At 39.5% G+C, this 17029-nt stretch overlaps 1 protein-coding gene across 3 annotated transcripts in view; it reads right to left on the reverse strand.

Annotated features, from left to right (window-relative positions):
* Positions 1–1059: 1059 nt before the first annotated feature.
* glsb (glutaminase b) overlaps positions 1060–17029 on the reverse strand; it is a 57161-nt gene continuing 41191 nt past the window's right edge. For all 3 annotated transcript variants that reach the window (XM_028435911.1, XM_028435914.1, XM_028435915.1), the window contains 4 exons: positions 6681–6742; positions 1993–2069; positions 1817–1880; positions 1060–1741 (listed from right to left, as the gene is read on the reverse strand). In XM_028435911.1, coding sequence (XP_028291712.1) covers positions 1618–1741; positions 1817–1880; positions 1993–2069; positions 6681–6742 — 327 coding nt within the window. In that variant the 3' untranslated portion in view covers positions 1060–1617. The remainder of the gene's footprint in view (positions 1742–1816; positions 1881–1992; positions 2070–6680; positions 6743–17029) is intronic.

A 17029-nucleotide genomic window follows, 5' to 3' on the forward strand; every position in this document is an offset into this window, starting at 1 on the left:
CCACAATTCTATAAGAAGACTGTGAAATACACATAGACCATTACGTCTGATTGTAAATCTGATGATTTTATATTTATAATTCATCACTATTTCTAATATTGGAAAGACTGATGAAAACTCTCAAAAAGACAATGACTTTTTATGTGAATGCTCAGCCCGTTGGAATCATTCAAGTTATATACTAACATTCTAATAATGCAAGTGTGCACACACACACACAAATATTACTATTTATGCTTTCATGTACATCAATATGGAATACAACACAGTCTGTTTCTATTGCATGTGAATACATTCAAAATACAACCCTACATTGACATCAGATCAGTACAGAAAACCAGCCCCAGAGTTCAAAGGTGTCAGGAAACGTCTGAGGACAAAGCGCGCGCACGCACGCACACACAAAACAGGGTTGGAGTCAATTACATTTTAAAAGTACAATTATCCATGTTCAATTACTACTCAATTATGATTACAGTGACTGGCATTTTTCCAATTAAAATTATTATTTTTCTCCTGAAAGTCAATTACAATTACTTTCTCAATTACTAAATTTCAGTTATAATCAATCACAATTACTGAGCCTTTCATAAATAAGCCCATAAAACATAACCTTCCTTTTGTGTTAGCGTTCTGTTAGCATCTCTTATGATAAGTGATAAATGAGGAGTGGTCATCTAGTGGTTAAGGAAGCAGGCTTGTAATCAGAGGGTCGCCGGTTCGAATCTCACCCAGACCAACACTGTGGGATGTTGAGCAAGTCCCTTAATCCCAATCCAAGTGCAACGATACACCTGCAATGGCAGCCCACTGCTGCCGCTCGGGGAAAATGTAGAGAAAGCATTTCACTACGGCGATGAATAAAGTATACATTATTGTTTGTCCCACGTCGTAAATCAGCTGTAAAATACGCTAAAAAATATTATCTATCATATAATTTGTTTTTCATCTCTTGGTTACCTGGTTATGTTACCTTATCCATGAAAATATAGATTTTAATATTTTTGGTGTGGGCGTCTGAGCCTTTTTTCTGTCAATATAACCCTAAATGATTTTTTTTTTTTTTTTTAAATGGTAAAATTATATTAAAAAAGTGACAGGTTAACTTGATATGAAACATATTTTAATGATTGTTAACTAACTACATATGTGTAAGCCATAGAAATGTAACATGGTTCTCAAATTATAATCAATAGTTTTTATAGGATTTCCACGTCAATTACAATTACAAAGTACATTTTCTGAAGTCAGTTACAATTCAATTATGATAACAGCCGCAGTGTTTTTCTATTACAATTATAATTATGCCTTAATTGCAATTAATTATCGATTACAATTATAATTGATCCCAACCCTGGCACAAACACACACACATAATGAGGAGGTACATAGTCAATCCAGGAGAAAACAACGCGGTGCAGAAATGGACTACATGAGAAATATCCTGTTAACACTGCAGATACACCATAGTGGATACGTTTACACAGCAATAAGTAGCGCGCACACACACACACACACACACACACACACACATTAGGAGCACACACTAAAAACTAATCCATGTTTCAGCTCCTTGAGCTCGGACACACACCAAAGCGTCTTCTGTCCACGTTCTTTTCATGGCTGTGTTTTGGTGTCAGATCCATCAGATGTGCTATTTTTCTCCAGGTGGTTTTGCAAAATGCTAACGACATCATTGTGGCCAAACTGGACCGCTTCGTCAATTGGGGTGCTCCCCCATCTACACAGGAAAACACAGTGAGGAGGACAGCTCTCCCTCTGCAGTCAGTTTAACTTTAAAGGTGTCTGTACTCACCTGTCTCTGGGTTCTGGGTTCACCTTACAGGCTTCCAGTAGAAAGCGCACCACCTCTGTGTGTCCTACAAGCAGAGCAGCAGCAGCTAGATGAATGTCTGCTTCCATGGAGAGCTAGGACTGTAAATGAGATCAAGAGCTACAAAAGCTCAGGTAGGAACTCCTATAAGACTTTACCTTCAGCAGCTGCCACATGGAGAGCAGTTCGAGAGTCATAGTCCCTTTGCTCCATGTCTATGGATGACAGTGCAAACCTACACACACACACATTGGGTAAAAATAAACATGAATGGTAAATGGACTTGATTTTATATAGCGCTTTATCACCACACTGAAGCAGTCTCAAAGCGCTTTACACATCAGCTCATTCACCCAATCACTCTCACATTCACACACCAGTGGGACAGGACTGCCATGCAAGGCGCTAGTCGACCACTGGGAGCAACTTAGGGTTCAGTGTCTTGCCCAAGGACACTTCGACACATAGTCAGGTACTGGGACCGAACCCCCAACCTCTCGATCAGAAGACGACCCACTACCACCTGAGCCACGGTCGCCCTACCATCATCAGTAGGGCTAGGACGATAGCATTTTTCATGATTCAATTTTAATCCCGATTCTTGGGTGGCGATTCAATTTAAATTACAATTCTGATTTTACAAGTATTGCAATTCTACAGTGACGATTAACACAATTTTTTTTCCTCATCCAAACATTAGTTGAATCCTACACTCCACAGGTCCAAGAACAATGCACATCACATTCAGTCATTCACTGATGTATTATTATTTCAACTGAAATAAATAATGAAATAAAACCTCCTTTAGAAAGGACGTAAACTAAACATGTACAAAACAACAAATTCGTACGGAACTTTTTGAAGTTGGTCAACTGATACTGTTAATGTTCATCAAGCTAGTGCTTGGGAATGTCAATGTTTTTATGTAGAAACAGCAGCTGGTCAACATGCTCAGTAGTTAGGCTGCTCTGCTCAGAAGTGACGGTGTCTCCAGCGGCAGAAAACACACGTCCATGAAAATGTGAAAAATACAATAAAAAAAATATTTTTAAATCGGCACCTAAAAAATCGCAATATGTCATTTTTTTCCCCACCCTTAAGAATCAGGAGTATTATCATTAAGGATGGGACAATATATCATGTGATAAGATATTGTGACAGAATATTTTATGATAGATATTTTTAAATATGGCGATACCACGAGGGGGTGATGCAAGTTTTTCTCAAAATGCAGGAGACATAGTATAAGTAGTACGTTAGTATGACATTTTGAACACAGCCTAACTCTGATGTTAAAAAGAGTATGTAGTGCATTCACATAGTATGGAAAGATTGAGTATGCGAAATATACACAGATGTATACTAAATCGGGAAGTATGCACTGTGGCCACACTAGTCATACTCAACCTACCCATGATGTACTACAAGAGGAATGTAAAATGGTTCTAGGACCGGCTTCAAGCTAAATGTCAAACATCTCCTTTTCAAAACAAAAGCATCTCTTCTTGTCATCTTTTAGCTTTTTTTATTTATTTATTTTTTAACATTTTTGTAAATAGGGCTCTTATTTTGAAGTTACCCAGAAGTTTAGTCAGTAGCTCAATGAAGGGTTTCCCGAAATCTCCGAAATGTCGGCATGAAATGTGTTTCTGCGAGTTTTTGGATCAAATAACCACATGTTGATATTCTACTTGCTTTCACAACTTTCAAAGGTGGAGAATCAACAGAGATATTTAGTCTCAGTGTGATTCAGGTTTTTGTCATTGTAGGTTTGAAAAGCATCTTTGGAAACTTGGAAGTATACTTCAGTGGGAACGGTCATCATTGGTCATCATCCTAACCATACTTATAGTGTATAGCAGAGATTATATACTCATTGAGGTTGTAGTGCATAGTAATGAGTATGCCATTTCAAACACAGCCATAGTCAATGACCAAATGGTTCTATTGCTGCCAGAAGATATAGACATTGTTGAAAAAGAACATGTTCATATCTTAAATCTGGGCTTTGTATGCGAGCAGGACAAAATAGTTTATGTCCCTTCAGGGTATCTGTACCTCTGGTTACATTCTCTTTCATGCAATAGTAGGGTGAATAGTTGAAAAGCATATTTTCCAATAACAAGTTTATGAAGTGAGCTATTTGCCATAAATTGTGCTGTGTGTGCATTTTACTGTGTGACATCTGGATGGATGAAACTGTAACTGAGGTTACACTATGCACAATGCACACTTTATATTTATATTGGTCTTTTCTATCTTTTCTACCTTGTACATATTTATTGTTATTACTTTTTAAATTATTATAATTATTGTTACTGTGCTTTTCTCTTTATTTGTTTTCTTTGTCTGTTTTTTTCTGTCATCCAGTGTGGTGAGCAAAATAGAAATTTCATCTTTACTGTGCACATGACAATAAACACTTTGAATCTTGAATCTTGAATCCATCACACTGTATCAGGAGCACAATATAATGCTTTTAGATAATAGTCGACAACAGTGTTAATTTTGACTGCAAATTTTTATTTAATTTCAGCAAGTTAATTTAGTCTTATTTTGAAATAATATGCTAAGGTCTCATTTATTCAGAAAAATGTTCAGGAAAAAATCAGTTCGCTTTTGATGAAAGAACTCATAATGACATCAAAGTGATCAGCAGACGCCTTTAAGGAAGACTGACAGTTGGCAGATCAAAGTAAATTTCCTGAAAAAAGTTGTCTGAATAAAAGAAGCCTTAACATACATTTTGATTTAGTTTCAGTCGTAGTTTTAGTCAAGATTTTGTCATCAGGACTATTTCCGTTATAGTCTAGTTTTAGTGAATGGCATTAAATGACATTAAGATTGACTAAATCTGATACAGATATAGCTGACTAAAATATACAGAATAATTTTAAAGATTATCATTATTATTACAATTGATCAACCTGATATTGGAAGGTAGTGTGAGACCACATGATCACACAAGTTCAGATTGGATTTCATTTAGGGACGCACCGAATATTAGATAACCAAATATGTCCGGCCGAATATTACAAAAAAAGCCACATTCAGCCTTCGGTGAAGTGAGTTAAAATTAAGGCCGAATAGCAGCGTGTGATGCAATGACGCAATCAAACAACGTGCAATGTCGGTGGTGTGGAGATATTTTAAAGGGGACATATTATGAAAAATCTACTTTTGCAGTTTTTTTGATCACATATGAGGTAACTTGGGTGTCCGCCAGCACACAAAAAATGAAATAAAACCGCTCAGTCGTTTGTTTGTGGTCAGTGTAAGTCTTATAACACAAAGAAAATTGCTCAGTTTCAAACTTTCTACATTTGTGACATCACAAGTTAAAGTGTTGCCAGATCAAATCATCTTAGAACCCGCCTGTTCCAATAAAAACAGCCCAAACACGAACCAAGAATCTGGCAACCCGGTGTTTGTGACACAATGCGACCGCTGCGGCTGCACAAAAGAGTGAACTATCACCTTGAATGGACTATTCCTGTAATCTCTACATGAAATGATGACAATAAAACAATGTAGCAGCTCCGGTAAGTGTTTGACGGCGCTGAAACAGCTGCTTTTGCTGTTGAAGCTGCTGTTGCTGCACGGCGCACACACTTCATGAAACAAAATCGCAATAACCGCTTAAATAGCCATGTGTTTTACTGTAATGTGCAGTTTATTTTGGCTGATAACAATAACAAGAGTGTGAATAGCAAAAGAAAGTTACTAGTGATCAACTGTTGTGTGGAGTCATATGTGGAGTCTGCGTAGACATGCACACTCACACAGCCCGGTTTCAGAATTGGTCAGAAATGTGACTTTTCAGAGGGCTAAAATTCCAGAAAACAAACAGGTTTGGGGAAATAAACCTCAAATACTATGTTTTTGGGTTTCTTAGAACAAATGGAGATGGATGAAAAATAGCATATGTCCCCTTTAAAGTGTTGGAGAACGAGAAAAGAATTGCAGTTTGCTACGAGTGTTCAACCAAACTATCTAGAGGGGGTTCCTCTGCAAAGACCTTTAGCACTACTGCTTTAATTTGTCATTTAAAAGCCAGACACCCTGAGCAGCATGCTGAATACGAGAGAGACGGCATCTGCAGCTAAAAGGAAAGCATCTTGTCCCAGCACGCCCACTCCGTCCGTGGCCGACGTCTTTGAAAAGACGAAATAGTTTGCAAAGGACAGTGCCAACGCAAACTGAAAAAAAGAAAGTAATTGGAGTTCATGGCTTTGGATGATCACCAGTTTAGTGTTATGGAGCACATTGGGACATTTTGAAGCTGAAGCACTGTTATTGATAAAACTGTTCTGTATACCTGTATAAGTGTATGATGTTACAAGCACACACTTATTACTTGAGCCTTCCTTTCATATTATTAGCATATCTACTGTGGCTAAGCAGACTTGTGCCAAAAAAACAATAATAATTTGTTGTGGGTTTATCCACTTTAATGCACTTTAGTTTTTTTTGGAATGCATATTTTGTTTTGTTTGAAGACCTGATATAAATGAAAAACTTTGTTGTGGTTTTTTTTGAAAAGCTAAGGCTACTGGAATATTTTAAAAAAAAGTCAGAATATTCAATAAACATTTAACATTATGTCTAAAAATGTATTCTAGGCTATTCATGCACTATTGAAAAAATAGTGAAAAACAACAACCACATTCAATTTTCAGTATTCAGTATTTGGCCAAACGTTTATATTTTATTCGGCTTCGGTCACAAATTTTCAGAATTGGTCATGGTCTATTTATTGTCAAAAAATGTAGACAAAAATATTTAGTCGAAAATGAACAGTGGTGGACAAGGTGACATGCAGCATGTTTGTAGATAAGCTGCTCACCTCCTCAGTGCGGACACGTCTCCTGTGTAGGCAGCAAACAACAGGTTGATGACAGACTTGACCTGTGGACACAGCACATTTACGCAGTCAGTGCTGCTACAGCAGGCACATTTTCTACTGTTTTCACATGTACACATGCTAGCATCATAAATCAGTAACAAACACTACACATCACACGTCACTTCAGCACTAAGAGGGAAAATTCATTCACCAGGAAGATTCAGTTATCAGAAACCACTTATTTAGATTAGACCGTTAAAAGCTACAGACACAGTTGATTAAGTGTTAGGAAAGACACCCTACTACAATCACAACTTACCATTAAACAGGAACGAATTGAGTCCTAGAGGCAAAAACTTGAAGAATTCACACAAATGAGCAGTAAAACCGAGAAGTAATAAGAGTACACTATAGTCTCACAACATGTTAGTGATCATTGATTGTTTATTGACAGAATGACTATACATTCATTCCTATACACACACTTCATCTCACAGGAACAGACCACCTGTGTCTTCAATACACGTTTGTTGCGAAACATCAACACGCGCTGCGACCAATGGAAACTTACCTAACTTGCTGGTAAAAGCTCGTACAGGCAGTATGATATGATATAACAGATTATAACTTAAATCAGACATTGCAAATTGTGTCCGACCTGCTGAAGATTTGGTCATTTTGTTTTCCTATTGTAACTTTTTACACTTCCAATACAGTATGATACCAATATTGCAGCCTAGGGTATTGATCGATACCGATATTGATCCAATACAATATCAGCATGAATCATACATGCTTTTATTACCTAATATTTAGTGTGGAATGTTGGAAATGCCACCTTAACGCGGTAGGGTTGTTTGAGTGCCCGAATGATCCTCGGAGCTATGTTGTCTGGGGCATCATGCCCCTGGTAGGGTCTTCCATGGAAAACAGGTCCTAGGTGACGGGTCAGACTAAGCGCAGTTCAGAAGACCCTTATGCCGGGCTTAGCCTGAAAGGACGACGTGGGCCCGCCCTCCGGTGGACCCACCACCCGCAGAGGGATCCGTAGGTGTTGGGTGCAGAGAGGACCGGGTGGCGGTCGAGGGGGGTGCCTCGACGGCCCAGTCTGCGTCCACAGCTATTGGCTGTTGGAACGTGGAACATCACCTCGCTGGGGGGAAGGGAGCCTGAGCTTGTGTGGGAGGTTGAGAGGTACCGGCTAGATATAGTCGGGCTCACCTCCACGCACAGCTTGGGCTCCAGATCCCAACTCCTGGAGAGAGGCTGGACGCTCCACTTCTCTGGTGTTGCCAGCAGGGAAAGGCGGCAGGCTGGGGTGGGCTTGCTTATTGCCCCCCAGCTCAGCCGCCACGTTGGAGTTCACTCCAGTGAACGAGAGGGTCGCGTCGCATCCCTACGCCTTTGTGTTGGGGACAGGTCTCTCACCATTGTTTCGGCCTACGGGCCCAACATCGGTGCCGAGTACCCGGCCTTCTTGGAGTCCCTGGGAAGGGTACTTGATGGTGTCCCGACTGGGGAATCCATTATTCTACTGGGGGCCTTCAACGCCCACGTGAGCCATGACAGTGAGACCTGAACAGGGGTGATTGGGAAGAACGGCCTCCCCGATCTGAACCCGAGTGGTGTTATGTAATTAGACTTCTGTGCTAGTTACAGTTTGTCCATAACGAACACCATGTTCAAGCACAAGGGTGTCCATAAGTGCACGTGGCACCAGGACACTCTAGGCCGGAGGTTGATGATCGACTTTGTAGTTGTATCATCTGATTTCCGGCCGCGTGTCTCGGACACTTGGGTGAGCTGCCAACTGATCACCACCTGGTGGTGAGCCAGATCCGCTGGCAGGGGAGGAAGCTGGCCAGACCTGGCAGTCCCAAACGTGTTGTGAGGGTCTGTTGGGAATGTCTGGTGGATCCCTCTGTCAGTGGGGTTTTCAACTCCCACCTCCATCAGCAGTGATGCAGTCACTGTATTGGGCTGTTGTGGTGAAGAGGGAGCTGAGTCAATGGGCAAAGCTCTCAATTTCTGAGAATAATCGGATCTGAGAAGCTCAGTCACCTGGGAGGAGCTCGGAGTAGAGTCGCCGCTCCTTAACGTCGGAAGGAGCCAGCTGAGGTGGCTCGGGCATCTGTTTCGGATGCCTCCTGGTCGCTTCCCTCGGGAGGTGTTTCAGGCATGTCCTATTGGAAGAGGCCTCGTGGAAGGCCCAGGACATGCTGGAGGGACTATGTCTCTGAGCTGGCCTGGTGTTGCCTCGGGGTTCCCCCAGAACAGCTGCAGGAGGTGTGCGTCAATCCGGACGTCTGGGCATCTCTGCTGAGACTGCTGCCTCTGCGACCCGGCCCCGGATAAAGCGGAAGAAAATGGATGGATGCATGGATGGATGTTGGAAAAGGTTTGATCTCTCAGACAGAGAAAAATAGTTGACTGGAACGGTATGAGAAGACTCGTTCATTATAAACCAATAGCTTAAATTTTTATCTTAAAAAATAAGAATATTCAAAAACCTGAAAAATAAACTCAATGAATCTAATTAAAACAAATTAAATTATGTATCAGAGTGCTTATATTAGAGATTTTAGATGCTAGTAAAAAATGAAAGAATAAATAAATAACATAGAAATCTCTGCAATCAAGCTTAAATATTGATAAAGATCAGTTCTTTTCATGGCCAGATTCACTAAGTGTGCAGGCAAATACTTTACATGCGCTAGTTCTTCACCTGTTGTAGGTGATTTACTAATGATTTGCGGCACAAATCTCTGCACGCACATACAGCCCTATTTAAATGAGGATTTTGCGCGTTATGTGTTCAACATGGAGAATATAGAAGCTCATAGCGCAAAATGAAATTTGAAGCCACGAAACTGAGAATATAAGTGGAGGAAGACAAACTGTTTTTAAAAAATCCATGGAACCGGATAACTGGTCTCCAAAGATATGACACCCTTAAGGCAGAAACAGCAAACAAAGGTCCAGCACAAACACTCCTTTCTTTTACCTCAATTTATGTAGGCTATCAGATAAATGTAAATGGAAGTGCTGTTACTAGAATGGACCTAAAAATGTAATGTTATTTACAAAATGAGGGCCACAAGTTGCCTTGACGATTTTTTTTCTTGCACAAACATCTGTTGTTCTTTTAGGGCTCTATTCTCCCATCTGGACTTAAGCGCTTTTTTACGCACCTGCAGTTACGCGCTTCTCTTCTAACGTGTATTCTCCAGACCAGGCTGCTGACACGCCCACAGCGCATAAGGAGCCAAAAAGTGTGTATGTGTGAATGAAGGCGGGCTGAAGGAAAGGAGGCGGTGATGTCATATTTTTGGGCTGTCTAGAAATCACGGAACATGGAGTTTTCCCAAGGCTTGTAAATTTCGTTGAAATCTGTGAAAATGATTCACACTTAAAATCTCTCTCCTTGATCATCATCATCGCTGTAAAGCGTGACCGAGTTTGATGCACTGGAGATATGAGGAAATAACGCGGCCGCAGAGCGTCCTGCTTTAATACAGAGGGATGTTTGCAGTGAAACAGAACTATTGGCTTCCAATACGCAGTTTTAAATATAAATTGTTTGAAGCGACCTGAGCTGAGCCTCATTAAAATATGTGAGGGAACAGTTTGTGGTCCATCCTCATCCACATATGACACCTTGTTTCACTCTGTAGAGGATCAAACTGAGACTTTATAGTATGAAAATAGTTGAATCCCTGTGACCAACATGGACAGAAGTTTGCGTCTGTCAGAGTTTTAACTAATTAATCAATTAATTAATTAGCAGCAGCTGTGATCACTCAGCTGCTGCTGCGCGATGCATGAGTCCATGTGGCTTCAAATGTAACTAAGTCCATATTTCTAGTGCAATATATTGTTTCGCCTTATCGGGGCGCTGCACTTATTCCAGGGTTAGAAGTGCGTAAGAGGAAAAGTATTTATGCACACCGGAGAATGCACGTAAAGCCAGATTTGAATTGGAACACCCACAGTGTGTAACTGTGATGAAGGCACGCAGCAACTGACTTAAATACAGGGGGAGAATAGCGCGCAGCCAAAAAGAGCACCACTGCGCAGCTTTTTGGACTTATGCGCATGGGAGAATAGAGCCCTTAATGAACAAGCATCAGAAGTCGTCCATCCCCATCGCGTTCCTCAAATCCGCCCAAAACAGGCACCTTTAGCAGAGGCCAGAAACCATCATATTGGTGAAGTTGATCTTGAGTTGCTGCAGCAACAAACAAAGCCGTCTTTAGCTCTTGTGTCATCTCTGTGCACACCAGCACTGTTTCTGATACTAGTCATCAGTGGTTTCGTAAAAAGTGGTTGACTTTAGTCTGAACCCTAGACCCTCATCTGTGCATCCAGGACAAAGTGAGGAAGGAACAAGCGCAGGAGAAAAGTGCATGGCTACAGGCTCAGAACTCAACCTAAGAAAAAGGAAAGCACCGGTAACAAGCAAGGCAAATTTATTTGTATAGCGCATTTCATACACAAGGCCACTCAATGTTCTTTACATGATAAAAAAGTGCAACAGAAAACATTTAACAGCTTAAAATCAATAACAACATTAAAATCAGCAGCAAAAAACATTTTAAGTCATCAATAAAAACATTTACTATCATCAACCAAATCATCAATCATCAACCAAAAATCTCCCTCTCAATCATACGCAGTACAGAAAAAGAGTACCTTTAACTTAAATTTAAAAATGTTCACATGTGACGCTGACTTCAGTTCTGCTGGCAGTTTGTTCCACTTCTTTGCAGCATAACAACTAAACACAGCATCACCATGTTTACTGTGAGCTCTGGTCTCCACTATCTAACCTGTGTCCATAGATGTGAGAGACCTGCTGGGTTCATACCTGACTAACATGTCACTGATGTATTCTGGACCAAACCCATTCACAGATTTATACACCAGCAGCAGATCTTTAAAGTCTATTCTGAGGCTGACTGGGAGCCAGTGTAAAGACTTTAAAACTGGAGTAATGTGTTCTGACCTCTTTGTTCTGGTTAAGACCCGTGCTGCAGCGTTCTGAACCAGCTGTAGCTGTTTGATGCTCTTTTGGGGGATTCCTGTCAGAAGATCATTACAATAGTCCAGTCTGCTGGAGATAAAAGCATGGACCAGTTTCTCCTGATCTTTCTGAGTCATTGAACCTTTCACACTGGAGATGTTCTTTAGGTGGTAGAAGATGTTTTTGTGATAGATTTGATCTGACTGCTGAATGTAAGATCTGAGTCAATCAGAACACCAAGGTTTTTGACTTGGTCTTTAGCTTTTAAAGATCGAGACTCAAGATAATTGCTGACAGCAGTCCTCTTTTCCTTGTTACCAAAGACAATCACCTCCATCTTGCCATGATTGAGTTGAAGGACGTTTTCACTCATCAAGCAGTTTACTTTTTCTAAGCAGTCACACAGAACCTCTATGGGACCATAGTCATCTGGGTTCAGTGATAGATATAGCTGTGTCATCTGCGTAGCTATGATAATCAACCTTGCAATACTGTACAATTTGTCCTAAAGGAAGCATATAAAGGCTAAACATAAGGGGTGCAAGAACAGAGCCCTAAGGAACCCCACAGGACATTTGTAATCTCTCAGATTCAAAGTTTCCAATGCTTACACAATAACTTTGCTCCTCCAAGTAGGACTTAAAACATTGCATTACTTTTCCATTTAGTCCAACCCACGTTTGCAATCTGTGCAACAAAATTGTATGATCTACAGTGTCAAATGCAGCACTTAGATCCAATAGAATGAGAACAGATACTTTGACTAAATATACAAGACTAAAAATACAAGTTTGACCAAAAGAACGACATAGTGTGACAGGCTAAACTTATTTTTTTCATTATCCTTCACACACATTTTACACAGATTTTTTGTTAGGTGGCTGTTAATGTTCAGTTTGTATTTGTTTGGTTAATGTGTTGAGCAGTGGTACTTCCTCTGCAGACAGTAAACAATAGGCCACAAAATATGCATTTTCTGTTTAATGTATGAAAAACAAAAAAATACATACCTCAAATTTTTGCTCATGAGAAATTGCTGTGAGACTAGAGATCGGCCAGTGTTTGCAGTCCTGCTGCATTAGGTTGTCCCACATGTGACAAGTGTGGTAGATCCTCCTCCTCCTCCTCCTCCTCCACCTCCATGACATTATGCTCTGGCATTTTTGCAAAGTTGTATAATATGCAGAAGACAACAATTATCCGGCCATGTTTTTTGGCTTGCTCCTCCAGTGCTATCAAATCGTTGAAACCCACGTTTTAGGACATAAAAGGGAGGGGTCAGCAAGTTGTATGTGATTGCTTTTAGGACTCAGTAATGAGTAGCTGTACCATTCTTGTTAATCACCTCCAAAATTTTTTTGGGTGTGCTTGATGCCAGTGTTTCCAGGAGGCTAGTGGGAACATTGCTCCAAGTGGTGGAGATGACAGAGGGCATCCACTGTCTTGAACTGATGTCCATTTTCATAAACTTCCTTTGCCATCTATCCCCAAATGTTCTCAATTAGATTGAGATCAGCAAAACACGCTGGATAGTCCAAAAAAGGTGATGTTTTTCCTCTGGAAGAAGTCCTTTGTTAGGCGGAATCGTAAACTGCGTCACTGTCCTGTTGAAAACCCAGTCAATACTACACAGATGAGAGCCTCCAGTCATGAGGGACACCTTCTGCAACATCTCACATAGCCAGCCACAGTTTGATGCCCGTGCACAACCTGAAGCTCCATTGTTCCATTTAAGAAAAAAGCACCCCAGATCATGATGGCTCTCCCTCCACTGTACCACGTAGAAAACATCTCAAGTAGGATCTCCTCTTCATGCCAGTAACATCAGAAAATAAAACTTTCTTCCACCTTTCAATATCCCATGTTTGGTTCTCTTGTGCAAACTTCTAACGGGCAATTCTGTGACATTGAAGGAGACGAGGCCTTAGTTTTATAAAGCTTGTCTCTTGCAGATGTCTGATGGTTATTGGACTACAGTTGGCACCAGTAACAACCTTTATGTGGGTCGAGGATTGTCCTGTGTCTTGACGGACAGCCAATCAAATCCTCCGGCTTATGGCCAGTGAATTTTTTTTGCGTCTACCACGTGACTTTTGTTCCATAACCCTCAGGATCTTTGAAGAAGTTCAAAATGACTGTCTTACGGTGTCCAACATCAGCAGCAACGGTGCGTTGCGAGAGGTCATGCTTATACAGCAAAAAAAATCTGACCACGTTCAAAGAGGGAAAGGTTTTTTGCCTTTGCCATCATGAGGTCATCACAGCGTGAATACCCAACAGAAAATGACAATGAATCCACATTTTGCACAGATTTTGGCTTTTAAAGGCTGTGGTCTTAAACTGTTGATCAGCTGATCAACAGTCCTCATTTCCTCCAGAAGCTCCAAAATGGTTCACATGGTGATTTATTTATTTTTAAAAGGTTTCTACTTCAAACACGCCAAATGAATTGTGCACGATATCTTTCATGTTTGTAAGGTAGATCATCCACAACGACTATTAGCGCATGTGGTGACATTTGCTCACGTTTTTTACAAGTGCAAACTTTTAGTAAATCCAACTCTTTGTGTCTTTGTTGATCTGCTGTGGTTTGTATGCATGCTGTACACAGAAAGATGATGTATAGAATTTAGAAGAAATACCATATTTTTGTGTTTTTTTTTAATTAACAAATCAGTTTTTGTTTTAGAAGTCAAATTTTGCCCAGCAATTATTATTTGGCTAATGTACTTGTCGGGTCCATTGAATATCAACTTGTCAACAAAAGAGAGTTTGACACCTTTAGCTTAATTTCTTTAAAAAAAAAAAAAAAAAAAAAAAGAAGCTGATTACAAGTCCTAAAAGTTTAAAAATTGGCAGACAGACCTTATATTACATGTGTCTGCACAGATACTGCAGGTGGCTATGATAAAGGACTGTGGGCACAAAGACAGACTTCATTTTAACACTGCTTTATTTTTATTTTTCAAAACGAGGCAACAAGAAGTTCTACACTACTTTTCCTGTCATGAACTACAAAGAGAAATACTGAGGCAGGACCAGGAACTGTAGGGATCTACGTATTATACTTTGTCCATCTTTAACTGTATCTATTTCTGTACAATCTCATTGCTTGCACAGGTTCTCTTTTAAAGGGAGGAACACTCAAAATGGTTATAACATATATCACTAAGTGTATCTACTACACATGAAATTTATGTTCACAAAACAAAATCAACATCAATAGAGACATGTGACAGGAAATGAAAAAATACATAGAAACAGTAGATTGACCGGATATTTGTAACTTTATACAAAATATGCACGTGGGAAAGAAAATAAGAAATCAGAGAAATGAACCAATACATGACGTGACAAGAAAATGGGATTTCAGTAGAAATACAGCATTTCAAAAGTCCTGCACTAGAGCATGAGAGAGGAAAACAATGGTCCCTTCTGCTGTCCAGACTCCAAACACACTACATCTGCCAGGGGTGGAAAACTACATTTAAGTCAAAGGGAAGTAAACTTGGAAAAGGCAGCAACATATTTCTCTTTTTTGTCAAACACTTTCGACTCCCTGAAAATGAATAAATGACCCACGTTTGCATCCCAACAGGTTTGAGAACCTCTGATCCAAACTGCCCTGATAACCACATACATGCCACTGTATATCTTCATCAAAAACAACTTTGTGGCTGCCAACCTTGTTTTAGAGATATATTTATCCTAATCCAAATGCTCATAGTTTTAATATTTTGGTTTATGGAGCAGCAACCACTCAATGCCGATGGGTGTCACACCAACACACTGTTAAACTCATACCCACAGATTGACTTCATGATTCACATTGATTCTTCACATGCAAGATGCACATTATAAAAAATATTCAATAAATGACATATCTGCATAATGCAGCTGCTTAAGATGATGGTGGAAAATAGATTCTCTCTCACCAGTTGAGGTATACTGAACTTAAATGATGATGAGCTAAGTCAGCTACGGTAATTTAAAGCACAGCAAAGCTCACACCAAAAGTATGGTTAATTTTCCAACATTAAAAGTACATGCAATGATGACAGGGGCTTTTGAATCTGCTGTATCTCCACTATATCCAGCACAAACTAAACCCTAATAGACGCTATGAAGTGATGAAGAAATAAATACAATACAAAGTAATAGACTTCTCATCATCATCACATCATGACAGGAAGAAAACACATTATATTAGTCCCTTTGAGTTTAAGTTAACCAAACAGAAACATTCTAAATAAAGCTTGTATACAGTTTGAACAAATGACCAACCATGACAATCATAGGAGCAACCTCTCAAGCATGCGTGTCAAACTAATTTAAGTTCAAGGGCCACATATGACCCAGTTTAAAGTAAAGCGGGCCAGACCAAAAAATAATTCATGTTTTTGTGACGGAAAAAGCACAAATTCAAACAAAATCCTGAATGTTGAGTGATTGGTCAAAATTCCTTGAATTTTCTGGAAATTTGCTGAAACTGAATTTGTCAGAATTCTGTTGGATAATTTGTGAGAATTTTATAATTGCAATTTAATATTACTGTAAATAATATAGTACTGCAACCTCCATCGTATTTTATTGACAACTTATGATAATTTACAACAAGTCCTGTTATTGTTGCATTTTTTTTTTTTTAACTTCAAACCAAATCTTCCTGTGGGCCAGACTAGATGCTCTGGTGGGCCGAACTTGGCTTGCGTGCCTTGAGTTTGACATATGTGCTCTGAGGCATCTGCAGACCCGACATTTATGGTAAAGTCGCTTAAGTATTCTCTATTTCCAGGTGGAAGTTAACTTAACACGGAACACTATGTCTTTCTTGTATTTCTGCTGCTGAGGATCAGAAAGCCAAATAAATACACCAGCTCATATATAAGACTAACAGAACAATGGGAGTGTGAAAAATAAGTTGTTGTAATATATAGTATAAACCTAAGATAAGAGAAGCACATCCAAAACAATACTGAATGTGTGGTGTGTAGACCAGTGTTGAGGTCATTTATTATTTATGTAATTAATCGCAATTATGATGTAATTATTATTGTAATTAGAAAAATATGTTTCTGTTGTATTCGTAATTGAATTTTAAATAAGTTCAGATAATTGACTTTGGCATGAACATTCTATAAAAACTGTCAATTACAATTTTATTAAAAGCAAAATATAAGAACCATGATACAGTTCTATGGCTTACACATGCATAACACTATTAAAATATGTTTCATATCAAGTTTACTTGTCAGTTCCCTTGAGGATAATATTGCCATTTAAAAAAAAGTTGAAATTTAGGGGTATACTGACAAAAAAGGCTCAG

This window comes from Gouania willdenowi, chromosome 21, assembly GCF_900634775.1.
Source record: "Gouania willdenowi chromosome 21, fGouWil2.1, whole genome shotgun sequence".
NCBI classification, from domain to species: Eukaryota; Metazoa; Chordata; class Actinopteri; order Blenniiformes; family Gobiesocidae; genus Gouania; species Gouania willdenowi.